This window comes from Plutella xylostella, chromosome 12 (assembly GCF_932276165.1).
Source record: "Plutella xylostella chromosome 12, ilPluXylo3.1, whole genome shotgun sequence".
In the NCBI taxonomy this organism is placed as follows: Eukaryota; Metazoa; Arthropoda; class Insecta; order Lepidoptera; family Plutellidae; genus Plutella; species Plutella xylostella.
The window spans coordinates 9762969-9783992 of NC_063992.1; the positions used below are offsets into that span (position 1 = coordinate 9762969).

The window sequence follows — 21024 nt, forward strand, 5'->3', positions numbered from 1 at the left end:
TACTTACTTACTTACTTACTCCGCTGGCTCAGCGACCCAAAGTGAGTCTTGGCCTCCGATACAAGAGATCGCCACTTCTGACGGTCCAGTGCAGTCTCCCGCCAGTCAACGACTTGTAACTCGCGCAGGTCCGCCTCCACCGCGTCACCGCGTACGTTAGGTACCTTGTGTATTAATTCTTACAATGAAGGACTATCAGGAAGAGACAAAATAGCATCGCTGTTATCCGGTCAATTAACTATGTGGCTGTTGCAATAAATGTCCCCAATTAAAATGATATCAGTGATACTGACAGCAGACAGCCGTCACAATAGCGAACCTATCTGAAACTGATGATGATAATAGCAGTCATTACTGTAACAACCTGTTAGCCCCATTCTCTGACCGACCACGGGGGGTGTATGAAACCCTTAATAGTATTTAATTGCGACGGCCGACTGGTGTAGTGGTTAGTGACCCTGACTGCTAAGCCGAAGGTCCCAGGTTCTTTAAAGACAGATATTTGTACTCGGGTCTTGGGTGTTGATATTTATATTTAATATGTATCTATCTATGCATTTGTGTTGATATATCAGCTGTCCGATACCCATAACACAGGCTCTGCCTAGCTTGGGGTCGGATAGCCATGTGTGAGATGTCACCACATATTTATTTTATTATTTATTTATTTAATTGTAACATCAATAGCTTCGTGAATAAGGCGTATTCCGACGAGAACTTAAGGTTACTCACCAACATATTTTGTAAAATATCTTAATAGGTAATATCGATTTACCATTTCATACTGGATAGTGCATTGATTTTTGTAGAAAAGACTTCTTTGGTATTTTAATCCACAACTGACTATACTGTATAGTATATAGTATATATATACTCGTACATATTTATAGTATTCACTCATCACGGTTATCAATTTAGTCCGGCTATGCCTCTTGTTACGAAACAGTAAGCCAAGCAAACTATTAGAAGCTTAATACAGTTAAGCTTCTAATAGTTTGGCTATCCTTAAATATGTGCCCATTCATTTACATGAACTGTACTTATATTAAAAAATTATTAATAGGGCCTGATATATGACGAAAAACTAAGTTTTGGGAGCGCTGCTGCACGAGCCTGCACTCTGTCTCGTTGTATTAAACGTGCCGATTGCACGACGGCTCTCGTTCGTTTGTTTTTCGTCAGTATAGAGTAACCCTCCGCCTCCAGCTCCCTAGTAACAAACTCCACCCTTCACGTACGTGGCTGATGTGAACGACCAGATGCATTTGGATTGCTTTCATATTATCATAAACACATAAATGTCATTTATAAATATGCTTTTCCGATAAGATACGAATAAAACTTCTAGCTCCATACATGTTATTATTTTCGGCAGGCTTTTATGCGTCACACATACGTAAATGAATTTTATATACTCATGGAATATTTTTATTGTGGGTGAAATTTTGTGCTACCATCATTATTAGGCGCTAGGGTCCACTCCGACCCGGACGGTGTGAACGGACCCTTATTCGCCAGTGACAAAGCATTTAGTGTATGTCTGATACTAGTTATTTTGTTTTATTTATTGGAGAACAAACAGAGGCAAACACATAGTAAGATTTCTATAAATAAAATAAAATTATCTAGGTAAATTTACCTCCTAGGACATTCTCACTAAGAAATCTATTACAAACAAGAACTCTATAACATTTAAAAAATAATAGAAAAAACTTTTTAAAGAAATAAAAACGATTTTAAACTAACATGCAAAGAAATAAATATCCCTAGTTATTTACAAGAACTTAGGCTAGTTGCCCATACCTACTAGGGTGATAGTATTTTCAACACACTCTACAACCACACGGTAGAGTTTGTAGGTACACCTAATTAATATACTCGTCTGCAATATTGAAGTAGGTAGGTAAATTTACTATACCATAATATTGTATGTAACTTATAGGTATATATTTATTATATACAAGTAAGTATATTCTAGTGTTTATAGGTATTTTAAACAAATTGACTTTTTCCTCTCAGTCTTTCGCACTACCTATAACTTTCTCCACAACACCCAAGGTTAGCTGGAAGAGAATGCTGTTAGCATTAAGTTCGCCTATGTACATATTTTTTAGTATCGTGCAATAAAGTATTTAATAATAATAATAATTAGGTACCACCTATATGTATAAAATATTAGATTCATATTTTAAATTTAATATAAAAATTGTCCATTTGCAAATGGACTATTTTTTATATTTGGCGTCGGCATTTTGAGAGATGAACTTTTTCATCGCTCGTGAGTGTATTAGGTTTATTTGGTTTTTCGCATCCATCTGTACCAAGGTGATTTGACCCGAGACTGTCTAAATTTAAAGAAAAATATTTTTCACCTACACAATGGCGTCTGGCGTACCGTACCTAAAGTAGTATAAATATGATCCTTGACCCAGGCAGTCGGTGCTCAACGTAATTTAAATACAATAAGAGTTAACTAATAACAATGATTGAAAACAAAATTAACGCGAACCGACCTTTGCCTACTAGTTCAAAAACAATTGGTACCAAAAACTTGCATGTCGCCGATTTCACGGTAATTTTGAAAAAATAATCATTTAGGTGTAAATAATTTAGTAAGTAGGTTTAGCGCAAATTTTTCAATAGTCGGATAAAGGTTATCTGGAGAAAAATTGTTGCTGTCACTGTCGAATACAAACATTCAGACGCGACACTAATTATTCCTCAGATAACTTTTATCTGGCTATTGAAAAATCAGCCCTTAGTGATAATACTTAAAACCTTACCTTAACATATTGTTTAATTTGGTAAAGTATCTAAGACTTTTCACCAAATTTTGCACTGTAGATTATTAAAGATTATTTTTATCACTAGTTAACAGTTAACTTGTTTTTTGATGTGGGTGTTTTGGTGCTCTTTGGGAACCACACATCTGATACTAATCAGGTAAAATCCTCTATAAAAGATCAAAGAATCGAAATAAAAATCGAATGAATCGCAGGTTGAGGTTAGAGATGGAATTAGCAAACATCGATTGTTCAATGAGTTTGTTTAGTATTCGCTAAAACGTAGGTTTGTGTAACAAGTCTGGAATTTATTTACTTTATCTCTGTTTATTGTACGATCAAGATGATAGGTGATCGAAGCTTTCAGTATTCATTTGGCCATTTACTGTGTAGTTGAACACTTTGAAGTTTTTATACATTGGAATATTTTCTGTTAGATTCCGCATTGCATTCCGCATCTGATACTCAAGTAGGTATAATGATGTATCTACTGGTGCAAATAATATTTAATATAATATTTGCTTTCGGAAGGAATTGAATAAGGTAGTATTATACAGACATTATTATAAACAGAGTGGAAAATAAGTCGCGATTCATTTTACTAATAGGACACATTTCTTTATTTATATCACACTAGGTGTTCCCGCGCGCTTCGCTTCGCCTTAAAAAGTTTTCCCGTGGGAATTCCGGGATAAAAAGTAGCCTATGTTCTTTCCCAGGGTCTAGACCGCATGTATACCAAATTTCATTCAAATCCGTTCAGTAGTTTTGGCGTGAAAGAGTAACAGACAGACAGACAGACAGACAGACAGACACAGTTACTTTCGCATTTATAATATTAGTTAGGATTCAACACTCGCAGGTTTCCTTACGATTTCTTCCTTCAAGCAAATTGTATAATTTATAGGTACTTACTTCTAAAGAATCAATTAGTAAAGGCTAGGATTTAAAAGAACGGCCGCTCGAATGTGAGGACGAGATCTTATCCGTTACCACCACCGCTCTATAGTAAGAACACGGATAAGTACTTTATAATTATATAAATATAAATACTTATATAAATATAAATTTATAAACACTCTCATTTTCATTCAGATACGGTCAGCAATGTCGAAGCCTCTAGCACATTGGTACTCAACCTGTTTTATATAAGGGCCACAAACACGTTTAAGTCATGGTGTCGCGGGCCGCAAGCAAATTTTTTTAAGCTATTTTAATGCGATATAAACTATCGAATAATAATATAAAAAAACACATGCATATATACTACTCTGTGTAAAAATCGGGATTAGATCAATAAAACAAAAAATTATCGTTATTCATCCATATTTATTTTATCACCCTCAAAGTACATGCTCCTTCACAAACGATATACGATATACGCCATCACAATTTTTTTTAAAGCCTCTGTTTCCAGAGTTGTGTTTAGTACTCTCGCGTCTTCTATCGATTGTTAGTTAAAGTCATGTTGACTGTTTTCTTTGACTATCGTGGTGTTGTGCACTCGGAATTCTTGCCAGAAAGTCAAACGGTAGGGAAATTATATTATTTGGGGGTTATGTAGAATATAATATACAGCAAATTCGACAAAGATGTGTGGGAAAAAAATCGAGAAAAGATTTTGCACCACGATATTGCGCCTTTCGCACAAGGATCATAATTGTGAATGAATTTGCAAACATTCAACAAATACCATCGAGCATCCACCATATAAACCAGATATGGCTGCAGCTCACGGCTCTAGCTTCTTTTTTTTTCCTAAACTCAAATTACCACTTCGAGGCACTGTTTTCAATCGATAGAAGAGAATAAGGAAAAAAAAATGTTGATTGGATAATTCGTTGGCGTAGGTATGTGTATCGTTTCTGAAGGAGCAAACTTTGAAGGTGATAAAATAAATTTGGATGAATAACAATCATTTTTTGTTTTATGGATATAATCCCGATACTTTTTACACAGAATGTATATTCTCTATTATCTCTCATGGCACGCGGGCCACTGATAAAGGACCGCGGGCCACATGCGGCCCGCGGACCGCAGTTTGAGTATAGCTGCTCTAGCACCTACTTACGGGTTTTTCAAATTACGAAAACCAAAAAGTTTTTGGTTTTCTTCTGTCATCCTCTAGTACGGGTTTTGTTATAAATGAAAACGAAAAAAGTTTACGTTTGCTCCTGTTATCTGCAAACATTATCTGTCAAAACATTCATGATAGTTTTCATTAGAGGCGCCACTTAGTATGCGAGAAAACGTAAACTTTTATAGTTTTCGACTAACTATCAAACCTGTACTAGACCTCATACTTATCTGTCAAAAGTTTCATGGTAGTTTATCTAGAGGCGCCTCTTTGTATTCAGGAAATCATACCTGTTCTAAGTGTGCAGAATGCAATTTCTTGCACTGCTGGGTTGTATATTTGTAAAGGTGGGCACCGAACCGTACGTAGCAGTTTAGTGGTACTTACGAACCCTTTCAAACACATGTGAAATTATTACCTACGAAGATTTAATTAAAGACTAGAAGAAATAAATAATTTGATAATACTGTTTTCCTTTCTCACGACAGTATTGATAACGTCGCGTGCCACTAGTGCAGATGATTAACAATAATGAAGGTCTCAGAGCCTTCAGTAGAGATAATGCACTACACTAGTTGTCTTCTGGACGCTTCCGTGCTTCGGTCGGAACGTTACGCCGTGGGTCCCGGTCTCGTCAGAGGCCTTAGGGCAGCTTGAAAACATCTGACAGTCGGGTTGTCCACTCCCGACAACTCTCTCAGCACAAGCTTGCTTGTGTTGGGGTCCACCAACCCGCACTAGGCCCGCGTGGTGGCTTAAGAGGAGAGTATAGCACTGGCTCCAATAAAGAGAGAAAACGTTTTACTACTTCTAAATATTAGATTTTTCATTTCATTCCATGATTATTATAGGCACCTCATATAACGTAATTTGTGTGAGTCAAGCCGTTTGTTGAACAATAACAATGTATTTTTTTTAAAGCAAAACCTATAGACCTATTTATTATATATGCTGAAGCGATAGACATTATAGATTGGTTGATACTGCGTGGCGTGTCAGTGCATAGTTGACTGTATTTTTTGTCTCTTCGCACTCGTATCACAATGTAAGTTCCTACTTATATGGGAAAAGCTAGTAAAATATAAGTCAATGGGGAAAATTAAATGATTTTGCTGACGATAGATATAGAGTATATTTTATTATTTTTCTCCGCGACTTTGGCCATTTATTTAAAAACTAAATTGATAATATTTTTGATTGCTTCCCTGTACCTACCTAACTATGGTAGCGATTCTTAAGACATTTTTTCCCAAAAAAATATAATTTCAGAACTTAAAATGTCTGCCTCTGCTACACGCTGCCGCTACACGGATTTGTTATCGACGTAGATAAACAGCACTATATCGCGATTGCTATAAACATGGCGCTGTGATTGGTAGAACGTGCATTAAACGATTTTATCGACGTCCATTTTTCCCAATTATGTTTGTATAACTATGTGTATAATTTAAATTTCAGGTCAAGTGGCGCCAACATGCTTATGCTATAGCATTGCAGTTAGTTGTTACAATATTATGTATAAGTATGAATAACACTGAAATGACATGTCATGAGATCCAACAGACCTTGATGAGCGGACAAGGTTGAAAATGATTCTAGTAATTATTGTACCTTTATGTGTTTTCACGATCTAAAAATAGGGAGACAAGACAGCACAGAGCCATATTTAATACACTTATGTGTTTATCTACTTACGTTCGCGTTCTTATCAATACTCACTACAAACTACAAACTCAAAAATATTTTTATGTAAGTATTGAACGGAAAAAATACGTGCTCAGAATATTATGATAAATTTTATTTAGCGCATGGAATTTTCCTACCTGAGGAAAAAGAGGAATCTCCATCATTATTACAAAGATCAACTAATATTTATAGATACATTTATATTGTAAAGGGCGTTAGTAGGGCTGGCTAGCGCCATTAATGGGAAAAAAACATAATCGTTTATTCCAAAAATAAGACGGACAGAAAAAACTTAAGTAAATCTGTTTATCTTGTTAAAACCAATTTTTAGAACCAACCTCCAACTACCTAGTAACATATCTAGAGTCTACAAGTTTATTTTTAAAAATAATAAAAACGGCCTTTCCTGGCATAAATGAAGTTAACTAATATATTAACGTAACGTTGTAACGTCCTTAAATAGCCCTCATGTGGGAGAGTGCTACGATTTTTTTAATCCTCTTAGAGCGGTTTCAGACTAGCCTACGCGTAGGTATTTACATAAAATACCTATGAGCGTATAAGCTCGTTTTTGTAAGCTTGTTTGTTTTGAAACACGCTAAGTTTTTTTTGGTCTGCTTGGTTGCTTTGCGATGCGAGATTTGACTAGCGACTGGTTTTGTGAGGGTGGTGGAAGTGGGGTGTTATTTGTTGAAACGTTTCTTTTGCGCTGACACTCCACCTTGTTGGTATATTGTAAATCTAAGGCTATAGCAGTTTTTCGGTTATTTACTTTACCATATTATTCTGGTTCTAAACATCTTTGAGAATGACCTACATAGCATTTTTTTTTATATCTACGTATTAATACTGGGAAATTGATCTCGGCAGAATTAGTGTATCTGAAGACTGCGCCAAATGAATATAAAATGTACAGTCGACAAAAAAGATACCGCCACCTACCTCCCATCCCCTCTCCATCATCTAAACTGACGCATCATAGAAGTTACAGATAAAACTGTTTTCGCTGAGAGGGTTTAAGTACTTAACTATTTTGTCGACTGTACCTGCAAGAATCCTGATCATTAGGTGCTATTACTTACCGACTGCCTGGAGCAATTCTAACATTTCCTCGAAATCAGAACTTATTTTTGTTATTGTTAGGTAGGTATTGCTGATCAATAGGGTTCCGGATTTAATAAAACAATCAAAATTTAGGAAAACTTACACCACAAGTTTATTGTTTTTAAGAATCAAAGACTAAGCTGAGGAGAGTTATTAGACCCGATTAGAGTCTAGTTACTACTGATATAATTATTGAGAAAACCAACCGGCAATAATCACAATACAATACAGTATACTTTATTTACACCAAACAAAATATTTACATCACAAGAACTTAATAAAAACCGTTTACCTAATTAAATAAAACTGTATAAAAAGGCGACCTTATTGCCAATAGAACTATTCGAGCGGTCCCTGTGTATGGTAGGATCTCTTCTTTTAAATCTATATAATAATATAATAAATACTTCCCTAATTAAAAGTTATTCATTTGAAAATCCTATTTACTACAATAATACTCATAACCGCAACTACCTACCTATTAAAATCAAACTATAATAATTAAATAACAAGCTAAATGACTCTTGTAATTACCTACTTCTTCCATTAGATCACAATTAATGTGCACCATTATAATATAATTGTAGGTATTCCTTTTCTTTCCTTGACTCTTTTTATTCCCGACAGTAGTAATGCGCTTCAGAGAATAACTTAACTATGCTTAAAAGGTATTGTTTAGTTTAGTTGTGCATAGTAATTTATATCTAGCGCATATTGTCGTTATTCAGGGCTTCGCGACATTTTTAAATCTATACCGATCTAGCTTTTCCAGTTCCCAGTGGGAATTCTGCTATAAAAAGAAGCCAAATAGGACTCTGGAAGCGGTGGTAGCTCAGTCGGGTTAGCGCCCGCTTCTCACGCAAGAGATGCGGGTTCGAATCCCGGCGCTGACATGTAACAATGAGATATTTTAATTTAAGTACAATGTATACCATCGCTCTTACGGTGAAGGAAACAATCGTGAGGAAACCTGCATATCTAGATTTAGCACATCTAGATATGTGAACCCACCAACCCGCAGTGGACCAGCGTGGTGGGAAATGGTCCAAGCTTAGGAAGGCAGTTTAGACCTTGGGGATATGCACAAAGGTTCCATTCGAGAGAGCCAGGTGCAGGTACTTACACCCCCACAGAGAATAGAATAGAATAGGACTCTTGGATTCTAGAATTTTGTAGAACCCGGTTTTTGCAAACGGTTCTGAATAAATTTATTCATTACCAACAGTATACATGCTTACAGCAACATAATAAATATTATTTCCGCCTTATCATATTTTATATTTACTAACATTGTAGTTAAAAGTGATAAAAAAGTACTAAAACTAAAACCCGACTACTAGTAAAATTGCTACTAAAACGTCTGGAACCATAAAATTTGATCGTGAATATCGTGATTATGATGTTCACAATGATCGACATAGGTAGTTAGCGATACTTAGCAATTAAAAAAAAAACAAAACTCACCCATGCGATTGGTTGCATAGCTCTCAAATTCGAAATTAAAGATATAAAAATAATATGCTCTACTTAAAACTTGCGCCTTCAGAATCGCGACTAACGTCTATCTTTCCCTGAATAAGACACCACATACCTTCATGTCTACCAAAACTGGACCTGCAAGACAGGGTGATATTTTTTTCTCCAGCCTATCCCTTAATTGGTATAAGCAACGCATTATTAATTATGGGATCTTAATTATAAAGGGACGACCATACGTGTAATTGCTAGCCAAGCTTGCGTTGCTAATTGCAAATAATGATATAAGTAAAGGGAGAACCATAAGTCCCAATATGACTTTATGGTTCGGTAACTGAAGAGCTTAGATGCGTGTAGTTATCATTTGATTTAGAAACGGAAATATAGTTTTATATTGATAATCTTCAAAAAAATTACAATCGTATTTCGTCGGGACTCTTTCTTGACGAAATAAGAAGTGTATGAGAAGTACACTCTACTACAGGATGTTTCAAATGGGTAAGCCAAAAGGGGGTGACTGAAAGGGTCATTCTGAACATGTATTGAACATTCAAAAAAATAAATATTTTCTTGAATTTTCAAAACTTGTTCCTTTTCCATACTTATAAACTTTGTTGGTCACGTGAATTTTTACTATGGAGCGACGGCGTTTAAGGATTGTTAATTGCTAATGTTCGGTGGTGGTAACCCCATAGCTCTTAGAAACGTAATCTCAGATAGGCAGACACGGTCAGGGGTTCCCAATAATTAGATACTATGTGTAGCTACATGTCTAATATGTCTATACACGGAGTCGTAAAGATCGAGCCTATGCGTCAACGCAATAAAAATACGGCCATTTGATTTTATAACGTCGCATATTTTGACTCTCGCCTTGCCAATACATTAAATTTTGATCTATATTATTATGCTTACCTATTAATAAAAATAATTAAAAAACATAGTGAAAACTCCAGGGATATCTATTTAATATTCTAACAGCTGTTATATTTGACACGTCACTTGACTAAGCTCCAATTACTTAAGAATTATTTTTGCAGCACTAAACGTAACAATACTTGTAAACCAAAATTTGTTCAGAATGACCCCGTGAGTCACCATCTTTCGGCTTAGTACTAAGCAACTTTTTGCAAACACCCTGTAGTTATGACTATTGTATATAGCTAGTTATTTCATACAAATATCGGTGACACACCACATCATATTCATTGAGCGAGTCCCAAAGGCATTTTCTTTATAGTCCATAAAAAGGTTGACACCCATCCACGCACACATTAACCTAGAAAGTTGAGATAAGAGGGTACAGTGGAGCAGTAAGGACTAAAACATCACATGTTTTTAATTCTTGTGGAATAAGAGCCATTTCAACTGTTAATGTCTCATGTATTTAATATCTACGGTATGTCTTCTATCTCTAAGAAACCTGACTCCTCTCAGAGTGACAATGTGTTTGCAGTGCGCTGTAGAACATAAGAGTATAATGGGCATCTAATGTCCCTTTTTTTTCTTGCGGTGTATATTGCATAAAGCGGTATTGTCAGCATGGATTGAAAATCTAATGTAGAATACCAGTCAGAACGATATACGTGACATACCTACAAGTTATTGAAAGCAGGCCTATTATTTATTTATTTATTTATTATATTTGCCTAACACTCGAGATTTATTTTTAAAAGAAATATATTAATATATATTTCAATATATATTAATATATTTTGGACGACCGAATGGCGTAGTGGTTAGTGACCCTGACTACTGAGCCGAAGGTCCCGGGTTCGATTCCCGGCTGGGGCAGATATTTGTTCAAACACAGATATTTGTTCTCGGGTCTTGGATGTGCCCGTAAAATGGCAATAGGCCCACCCCCTACTCGTATTACATTGGGACTAACATAACACTCTGGCGAAAAATGGGTGCAGCAATGCACCTCTGCCTACCCCGCAAGGGAGTACATTAGTACAAGGCGTGAGTGTGTGTTTTTTTTATATATTTCAATATAATAGTTTTATAATAAACAACAATTAAATAACAGTTTTATAATTATAAATCTACTTAATATAGTTTCTATTTTTCATTAAACTAACCACGGTACTTACGGTAATTACTCTAAGGAAATGATTAATTGAGCTCCAAACCTAATTTGATCTTGATTTTAAGAAGCTCTTTTCTTGTTTTTATTACCATAATTAAAATTGTTTATTAAATTTGCCTTCTAATTCGTTTGAAAGGATCCTCTGTAGTGTTTACTTCAGTGCGATTAATTATATTGAACAATTTAATTCTTGGACTTAAATAGTTTAATTGAATGGACTTCCTTTGGATCGAGTGTTTTTGTTTATATTGTGCCATTATTCAATACGAAGTCAAACATTCTATGTCTATTTAATTACATGTATAAGACTTTTCCTCAAATTATTTAAAGTAACAAGTAAGAACCTTTTCCGCTTTGTTTCCCTTCACCTTTAAATGTTTTCATGTCGGAATCCCGGACGAAGAGTACCTTGTTGGATTGTGTTTAATGTAATGCATAAAAATATAACTTTACGGGATGTTCATTGTTCACCATTAGAGACAGTTGAACACATTCTGTTAGCTTTTCCATTTAGGTACTATACAGAAACGAGATAATTTATTCTAGGACCAACAGAGCGCCTATCTCAGTTATTGCAACACCCAGGCTGCTACTCCAGTTTGCAGCTGAGACTTAGATTAACAATATACGAACATTGTTAATCTAAGAGCTGAGCTGAAAATGGGGTATTGTACGGTCAGTAAAAGATATATGATATATGTGTAACACCCCAGCACAATCAGTTTGATTCTGAGACTTATCGGTGGAAGATAAATTAATCAAATAATATTAGATCAATACAGGTTGTTTGGTTTGCGTAAATGATCGCAACTTACACTCGAGACACTGTTCGTATCCTGTTACATTATAAGATTACTGGAAAAAGTTAGTAACATTATTATAGCTCATTATTTTTACTTACCTCGTTCCAGATAGGTAGGCACTCATCGATGTCTTATTCAATATAGCGAAGCGATCATACAAAGCCAATTTGTATACCATTATACTCTTACAAATGGATTTGGGTGGTAGATATTGTGTTTGTTATTACAATTCGAATACAAATGAGACAAACACTTTTATTAAGGTTGTATGAATGAATGAATATTTCAGTGGAGTGAGCGAGATTGAAACGACATAAACACGCTTAGTGAAATGAGATGGAAGGCATCTACTATGCAGATTGTTTCTACGGATTACTTCTGTTGTAGATGCTAACTTACATGAATTTTATATATTTTAAATTTTATAAACATTTTACATATCCTATTTTATAGTATCCTTAATTTCATACTGATAAGGTCTTCTGGTAGAAATTACCGCAGTAATAAGATCGTAATTTTTACCATTTAATTACTATGTTGTAAATTAAAAAAATCGCTTGCATACTATTTGTAATGTTTTGTACCTATATTTAACTTGATACAAATAAGCCGATTTAATAAATAATGAACATTTATCCGACTTTTAAGCTCATTCAAAAAGCTTATAAATTAATCTACTTCTAAAGATTTAAGCCATTTTACAATAAATTATCTATGATAATATTGAATTATTGTTATTGTTATTGTTATTGTTATTCATCATCATCATCATCAGCCTATAGCAGTCCACTGCTGACGTAGGCCTCGTTATTGTTATTAGTTGCACGAAATATTAAAACCCCTAATATCAATTTAGTTACATCATGATCATAGCCAACATTATCGTGAGGTGGGACTAATCATTCCACAATTGTTACAGACGTCCACACCCGCCCACGATCAAGATGTGATGCTACGACTCACCGCTGAGACTCACGAAGATGCTCGCGACCACATAGATGAGGATGCCGGACAACTACACCCTGAGCGATGTGTTGTTCAACCGCAGCGTCGGGGACCTGGCCCCCGCGGCCCCCGTGGACCCCGCCCTGGTCTTCGGGCCCCAGCGGGACTCCCTCCTCATCGTCATCCCCATCACCATCATGTACACCGCCATCTTCGTGATGGGCCTGCTCGGCAACGTGTTCACCTGCATCGTCATCATCCGGAACAAGTCCATGCACACGGCCACCAACTACTACTTATTCAGCCTCGCGATATCCGACCTGCTGCTGTTAGTCAGCGGGATGCCGCAAGAGATGTACTCGATCTGGTACAAGTGGCCGTACGTGTTCGGGTCTGCGTTTTGCCTGATGCGCGGGCTGGCGGCGGAGACGTCGACCAACGCGAGCATACTGACCATCACGCTGTTCACGGTGGAGCGGTACCTGGCCATCTGCCACCCCTTCCAGTCTCACAAGATGTCGAAACTGTCGAGGGCCACCAAGCACGTGGTGCTGCTGTGGGTGGTGTCCTTGACGCTGGCCCTGCCGCAAGCCCTGCAGTTCGGCATCCGGACGCATATCGGTGTAGTCATGTGTTTGCAGACCAGAGTGATAATCGAACACTCGTTTGAGATCTCAACGTTCGTTTTCTTCCTGACTCCAATAGTGGTGATAACGGTGCTTTATTTTCTAATCGGGTTGCGGCTAAACGAGACGAATAGGGGGAGAGTGCACAAAGACTTTGAGAGCGGAGAAGTGAGGAGCATGAACAAGATGAGCAAGAGACACAGCCAGTCCACGCGCCGCGTCGTCAAGATGCTGGGTGAGTTGACGCATCTTTCTTCTCCGTAGAATATTAAAATCACAGCTCTGCGACCGCTACATGGGATCGTTATCGACGTCGATAAACTCGTTTAATGCGCGTTTCCACCCATCACAGCGTCGTAGGTATTCGAATTCGAATCACGATATAGTGACGTTTATCTACGTCGATAACTGCTGTATTTATTACTTTGGAGATATGTATTGTACGAGTATAATGGAAGTTTCATTTACGGGAAAGCTTCGATTACCATGACTAATTCATATCTAGTTGAGAGGTTAGAAATGAGCTAATTTGATTATAACCATTTCCGATGCTTCAGCTAAAAATAGTTGGTCAAAATGTTCCGCTTCCCTACTTGAATAAACATTTGTGTTATTTCATATTTCTCTCTATGATATTTATTAATAAATGTTGCTGGAACTAAACCAAGTGACCAAATTAAACGGTGACTTTGAAATACAACATAATTATATATTTTCACATATAAATATTTATTCAAGTGAAGTTGAAATAGCTGGTCAAAACTACTTTTAGTTCTTGTGTGAATATAAAGGGCTCTGTAAAAAAATCTGAGTCTGTGTGGTTCTATGCCTGTGTTTATAGTGATGTAAAATTTTACATCCCATAATTTTCTAGTACTTACTACACTATTTTACAATTACTTCCTTGATAATAACGTGCTACTGACTAAATATTTTTTATGTGACAATATATATAATTATAAACCTGTCTGTTTGTCGCTCTTACGGTGAAGGAAAACATCGTGAGGAAACCTGCATATCTATTATTGCATATTATTATTATCTAGATATGTGAACCCACCAACCCGCACTGGAGATATGTGAACCCACCAACCCGCATTGGACCAGTGTCGTGGGAAATGGTCCAAGCTTAGGAAGGCAGTTTAGACCTTGGTGATATGCACAAAGGTTCCACTCGAGAGAGCCAGGTGCAGGTACTTAAAAACCCCCACAGAGAATAGAATAGAAACCTGTCTGTTGCCTTAGCCCGGTACAGGGTGACGTGCCGCGCCAAATTTGGGTTTTCAATGCTCTTCACACAGCACACGCAGTGACACGCACACATGTAAGTTTGCACAGTGGGTCATAAACTTTTACTCACCAACTTTATTGACAATTATTTTCAAGTAGTGATTTGAGGGTAAGTAGGTATAATTTTTAATTACACTGGTAAGCACCAGGAAAGAGTAGAAATTAATAGGGGTGCCACTTTTCTCCATACTCGGAACCGCGTGTTTTGAAACTATACAAGGCCAGAACGCACCCATAGTGTACTAGCACTGTATAGTTTCAAGTGAAAAAAAATATTATTTTACTTGAAAATATACACTGTTTGTGCGTACTAATCGCGTATACTTTCAAGTTGGGATTTACTGAATCGTTCTTGAAAATATACATTGCTATTACGCACATTGCTTGATTGGCGTACTTGTCGCATATAATTTATACATGCTGATTCTGATTTACTTAACTATTTCGGTACATGTACATGACTACAATTTACTTGTTCTGCCTGTCATACCTATAGAAAGTTAATAAATAAAGATTAACAAACTCTAATTTAATTGATATTATAACCAACTAAAAACGTAAATTTTGATCAAATTCTAAATGAAATGTTTTTAAAATTGGGGTCATTTGGTGTTGACATTTTGCAACTTGGACTTATTGATTGTTCGTGAGTGTATTAGGTACCCTATAAAACCTATTAGAGACATATTTTTCATCAAGTTTTTCATCAAGCCTACCCTGTCTATCTATGGGTATTAAATATAAAAACCTACTAGTTGGTAACTAATCACGTATAGTTTCAAGTGCTCCCATTGCCGCTTGGCACTTGAAAATATACACAATTAGTACGCAGTGGTAACGGCTGCAGTATATTTTCAAGCCATAATTTTGGCCCAACTTACTTGAAAATATACGCTATTAGTGCGTAATGGCCTTGTATACTTTCAAGTAAATCATGGCACCATTTTAATTTGAAACTATACGTGAGCAGTCCCACCCTCTGCGTTCTGGCCTTGTATAGTTTCAAAACACGCCTCGGAACCCGATTACCTTTCTAAACAAATGTAGTATTTACTTACTTGTAGAAAGGTAACTACAGGTATTAAAGTGTAGATACTAAGGGTATACTAAGCCGAAAGGGGATGACTCAAGGGGTCATTCTGAACAACTTTTGTTCTACGAGTTTTGCAAATTCGCGAAAAAAAATATTCGTTTTCCATGGTAAAAAGTCACGTGTCATCAAAGTTTCTATGAAAAAGGTTTTTTTTGGTAATTTTTAAAACTCGTAGAACAAAAGTTCAGAATGAACCCCTGTCTCACTTGTTTTTACCCGACTGCCGAAGGAGGAGTGTAATATTATTCGATTGTATGTATGTATGTTTGTAAGTATATTTTTTGGTAGCCGAATAATAGGTATTTTATTTTATTTTTAGGGTTTCGTACCACAAAAGGTAAAAAGCAACAGACCTCTTTGTTGTCCGTCTGTCTGACTGACTGTCTGTCACCGCCCTTTTTCTCAGAAACGGGTAAAGATATCAAGCTGATATTTTGCATAGATATGGGGAGTACCCCAAAAATATTGGGGTACTCCCTCTCCCATACAAGTAAATTGGGGCTGATATTTTTTCCGGTTATTTTGATGGTGTAGGTAGGGTATCGTTGAACAGGTCTTTTAATATAATAGGTATAAAAAAGGTTAAAATATTATTATTTTGCATTTACCCTTAAATTTGGGGACCACACCATAGACAAATCCTAAATAAAAAATGATTTCAATAGATGGCGTGTTTTTATGTTGGGTAACTCAGAATAAGAAGTGATGATATCTCAGAATAATAATGGTCAATGGTGCTATTCCGCTGAGCACTGAAACCGGTGGGACACAAGTGAAAAGTGGTCATGGAAATGCACTAGGGTAGACCCTGCTCCTAGAACAAGGCATGAGTTTGTGATTTGTGTGCGAGGATGGAAACTTTGAATATTTTCTTGTTTTTTTTATTATTGATGCAATAACATATAGTATTTTTTCTGAGTTACCAACCGAAGTCACCCCGTGACAGGGTGACTAACTGACTAGATAGGTACTTCTGCAAATTACACCATCTATCGTTGGTTTTTTTAGTACCTACTGTCTAGAGAAGAAATTCCGTCATTGTCAATTTTACGTTACGAATGAATTTAGTAAACCCAGTAAACCTAACTAATCCAGAGGAAACCTAAAATATCTTTCTGTCTCTCTGAAAAACATACTTAATAGCTCAAACTCGATGCTTTTAGCTATTAACATCTTTGAAATAAAATTCAGTCACCACCTTGTTACTGCCCTCATCAGATCCTCACGAGACCATACCTCAACCAGCACCATGAGACTGTGTTTTTGAATCCTAATCTAATGTTCCTACGTTTTGTCATCACTTAGATCCATTCGCTATATTCCAGCTCCTCATCGGTACTTTACGAGACTGTAATGTCACGCGAGAACATTGCCCACTATCTAATTCAATTTAATGTATTGAATATAGTGTAAGAATTATGCTTCCTCAATTTCAAATCAAATTATGTTGGTGTCATAAAAGTTGAAAAAGTGCAATGACAACCAATGTGCAGTGATTTTGTATCTGTACACGAAAAGATCGCGAGCTGTCAGTGCTGCCTAAACCGACGTGACCCTTCTTTGGAGGCCAGCAGCCGACTGAGTCAAACGTCGCTTGTGTTTATGATTTTATAACACACAAAGCCGCCATAGATATTTGTATGAAGATTTGAGGGAAAAAAATTGCTCAAGTTTATTATTAATTTACACAAAATAGGTGTGTGTTTATTTAAAAACAAGGTATTTAGCGCCTAGTCCAAGCATTTATCTTTATAATTTGATAAGAATCATGTGAAAATTCTTTATAATTACGACACAGTTGTTACAATACGGGAGTATCATTTCCTGGTTTTTCGTGATATTCTGAATTTAATTTACAGTTATCCATAATCATTTACTTAAATTCGAATGATTCAGCACCTAGCTAGACTCTTCGGCTACCTGTGTGATTTTTTTCAAGGCTGTAGAGCATCATTTACTACATAATTCTATGACAATGCCAACCCTCGATTCCCTATTGCAGACCCTTAATAGTGCGATAAAAGCACATGTATTTCATGTGGCTGTAGTTTTCAAATCAATGCAAAATTAACTAAACTGTTTAAAACCAAGTTGCGTCATTAGTGTTATTACAGTGTTGCGAGCAACAGCTTCAGCTTACAATACAATAAGAAGGTTAATGTACAGAAATGTTGATTTATAATAATTGTCGTTTTCAGAAACGATTTTAAACAGTGCTAATCTTGTGCTATCTAATCTATCATTTAAATATTTGATCTCTGTACATTGACTTATAATTATATTATTACTAGCGTTAATTATTGTCTCTGTAGCTTTCAGCGCAGCAGTCCTAATAATGTTGTCAATGTCAACCATCAGTCTAGAATCGACATGATTATTGTGAATTGTGACGTGACATAATTAAAAGATAACTGTTATTTATTAAAACTTAAAATAGGCTGATAGACGTAATACGCCTACCTTTTGAAAGAGGCATGTGCGAAAAGAGTATACATTGTGATAGGACTGCATATATTATAATTTTTGCCTTTTATTTAATCAATAAAGTACAGACCTATATTCTATTCTATAAGTGCGGAAAGTGAGCAATGACGATAAGTAGGTTGTATAGATGAAATACTGCATCGTAGACTATTCCTGACCGTAATTTTGAAGGAAGCAACAGAGGGAGCGTGTCCTATTTCCTCGGCAAGATAATTCCAAGTTCCAATGACTGCTTTCGCTGTGAAAGAGTTACCGTAAAAGTCAGTCTACAATTAACTATGTCACGTTTCAAGAGGATAGATAAGTGAAATTCACGTCAGATTAGACAAATTAAAAAAGATATTGCGACGCGCACTGCGATTTTCAAAGTGTAAAGATTTGTAGGTCAAAAGGCGGTGGTCAATTTGAACTTTATTGCTTTTTAACGCCGGGGAAATTCCTTCACGGGCAAAAAAATATAGGTGAAGCGTAGCTAGTGGAAACAGCTTGTATTAGAAGCAGAAGTCAATAACTATTACGCTTCGCTATACTTCTCGGCTCACAGACTACGAGAGAAATTCAAAACAGTTTTCGTAGTGCTGCGAAGCAAATTATAATGTTGGGCAGAATATGTAATTATGAAAGCTTCTACTGTATAATTAGTGGCAGCGCTGCAGTGCTAGTAACAGAATACACTATGCCTTATTGAGAGTGGTGCAAAATCTGCGTAAACAATATTGCGTATACTTACCTATATACCTAGTTACCTACATAGTTTACCTCATCGGGGAGACAAACTTGTTAATAATAATAATGTCCTCTAAGTCGAATTTCGACCACGGTGACCAATCTCACTTGAGATCAGCCATCGGAGCTGGGCTACAGCATTATACTGCCCAAAGCTATTAAATATTTCAGCACCTGATATGTTCCGCAGAAGATGACTTTATGCTCTATAGAACCTATGGCATATAGTGTATTTTTTCTTACTTGTCGTAGATTTTGAGCAATCTTGGAGTGTCTTTTTATTTGAATTAATTTAAAACTAAGTTATAAAATAAAACATAATGACAAATGAAATACTTACAAGCAAAAATGATTTATTTCGTAAGTAAACTATTTATTTTGGCCGTAGTTTATTTGTTTAATAGCATTTTAATTTAAAAGACACACAAAAATTGTTTACCTTTTTCGCCAAATAAGAATGAACACAGTATAAGTAGTTAAAACATCTTTTTTGAGGTGTCATACATATCATCTTTCACACACCATACACTATCACTATACCTTTTTTTTAGAAACATCTCTTATCTCTAATAAATGTGTTCTCTCAAAGAATTCTGTCAAAGGGTGTTTTTAACATCGTTTATCGTTTAGCGGGAATGCACACTTTTTTCCCGCGTCCCGCGTGCATATTCCACGCGTTACAATGAATACTTGTATTGTATGAAAAGAACACTTGAGCATGTCAAGTGTGATAAAATCTGCACGATGTTAGATACACCCAAAGGACTAAATTCTCAAAATTTAAAACAAACAACTTGCAAAAAACAATACCAAGAAGACACTATCTATTCCAAGTGAAAGAACTTGCATTTAATTTTATTGACAGCTTCCCAGTGCTATAAATAGTAAGTTTCCGTAGCAATAACATAACGGCTATATTTACAGTTTACTGGATTTAATTTTACTAGCCAAAGGTTGGCCAAAGGCTAAAAATAAAAGTGATATAGTTAGTAATCCGATAAGGAAAAAGTCACGTGAGCAACAAAGTTTCTATGAAAATCAATAATCGCACTGTACCTATATTTTCATGACTTCATAGGAGGACTGTACTTTGTTACTTAATTAAAGTTGTTCAAAATGACATGTACCGGTCCGCTTCTGCTGTACTGAAGCACTTTTACAGAGCTTCTAATACGTATCTCGACCCTGAATTTACTAGTCTCCTGTCCTTCTACCGTATCCTTATACGCTGTCCTTCAAGACAAGCGCTCCACAGGGGGTCACTCTATGTACGAGTATATGACGAAAAACTATGTTTCGTCGCGGTGCTGCGCGAGCCCCGACTCGTTGTATAAAGGCTGATTCACACACTGTTTAGTGCGAGTGCGAGTAGTCTGTGAGGAGCCGTACATTGCTGAGTATGTATGGCAGATTCAAAAGTTTTGCAAATACACCATACTTACAACAAGCCCAGCAATGTACGTCTACTAAACACTCGTACCAAACAGTGTGTGAATCAGCCTTAACGTGCCGATTGCATGACATTTCTCGTTCCTTCGCTCTCGATGTCATCAGATATAGAGTAACCCTCCAGTACTCTCAGTATATAATACCTACTGCACGGATGCACGTAACACGAGCCTCCCCGAGTGACGTATCAAATGCACTTTATTACGTCCGGCGCCCCCGGGCAGTCGGCAAGTGAGGTTAATCTGACTGGACAATTATTTCACCACGGTGTCCAGCACTAGCAATTAAAAGCTATAAGTAGCGTCGCTCGCTTGTCAAATCTGACGTAACTTGTATGGATCTGACAGATTTTTGGCGCTGCTTATTGTTAATTGACAACATTTCAAATAA

The 21024-nt window shown here is 36.4% G+C and overlaps 1 protein-coding gene across 2 annotated transcripts in view; it reads left to right on the top strand.

Annotated features, from left to right (window-relative positions):
• The window catches only part of LOC105390384 (pyrokinin-1 receptor), a 58607-nt gene that overhangs the window by 29983 nt on the left and 7600 nt on the right, over positions 1-21024 (top strand). For both annotated transcript variants that reach the window (XM_011561681.3, XM_011561682.3), the window contains exon 2: positions 12941-13827. In XM_011561681.3, coding sequence (XP_011559983.3) covers positions 13020-13827 — 808 coding nt within the window. In that variant the 5' untranslated portion in view covers positions 12941-13019. The remainder of the gene's footprint in view (positions 1-12940; positions 13828-21024) is intronic.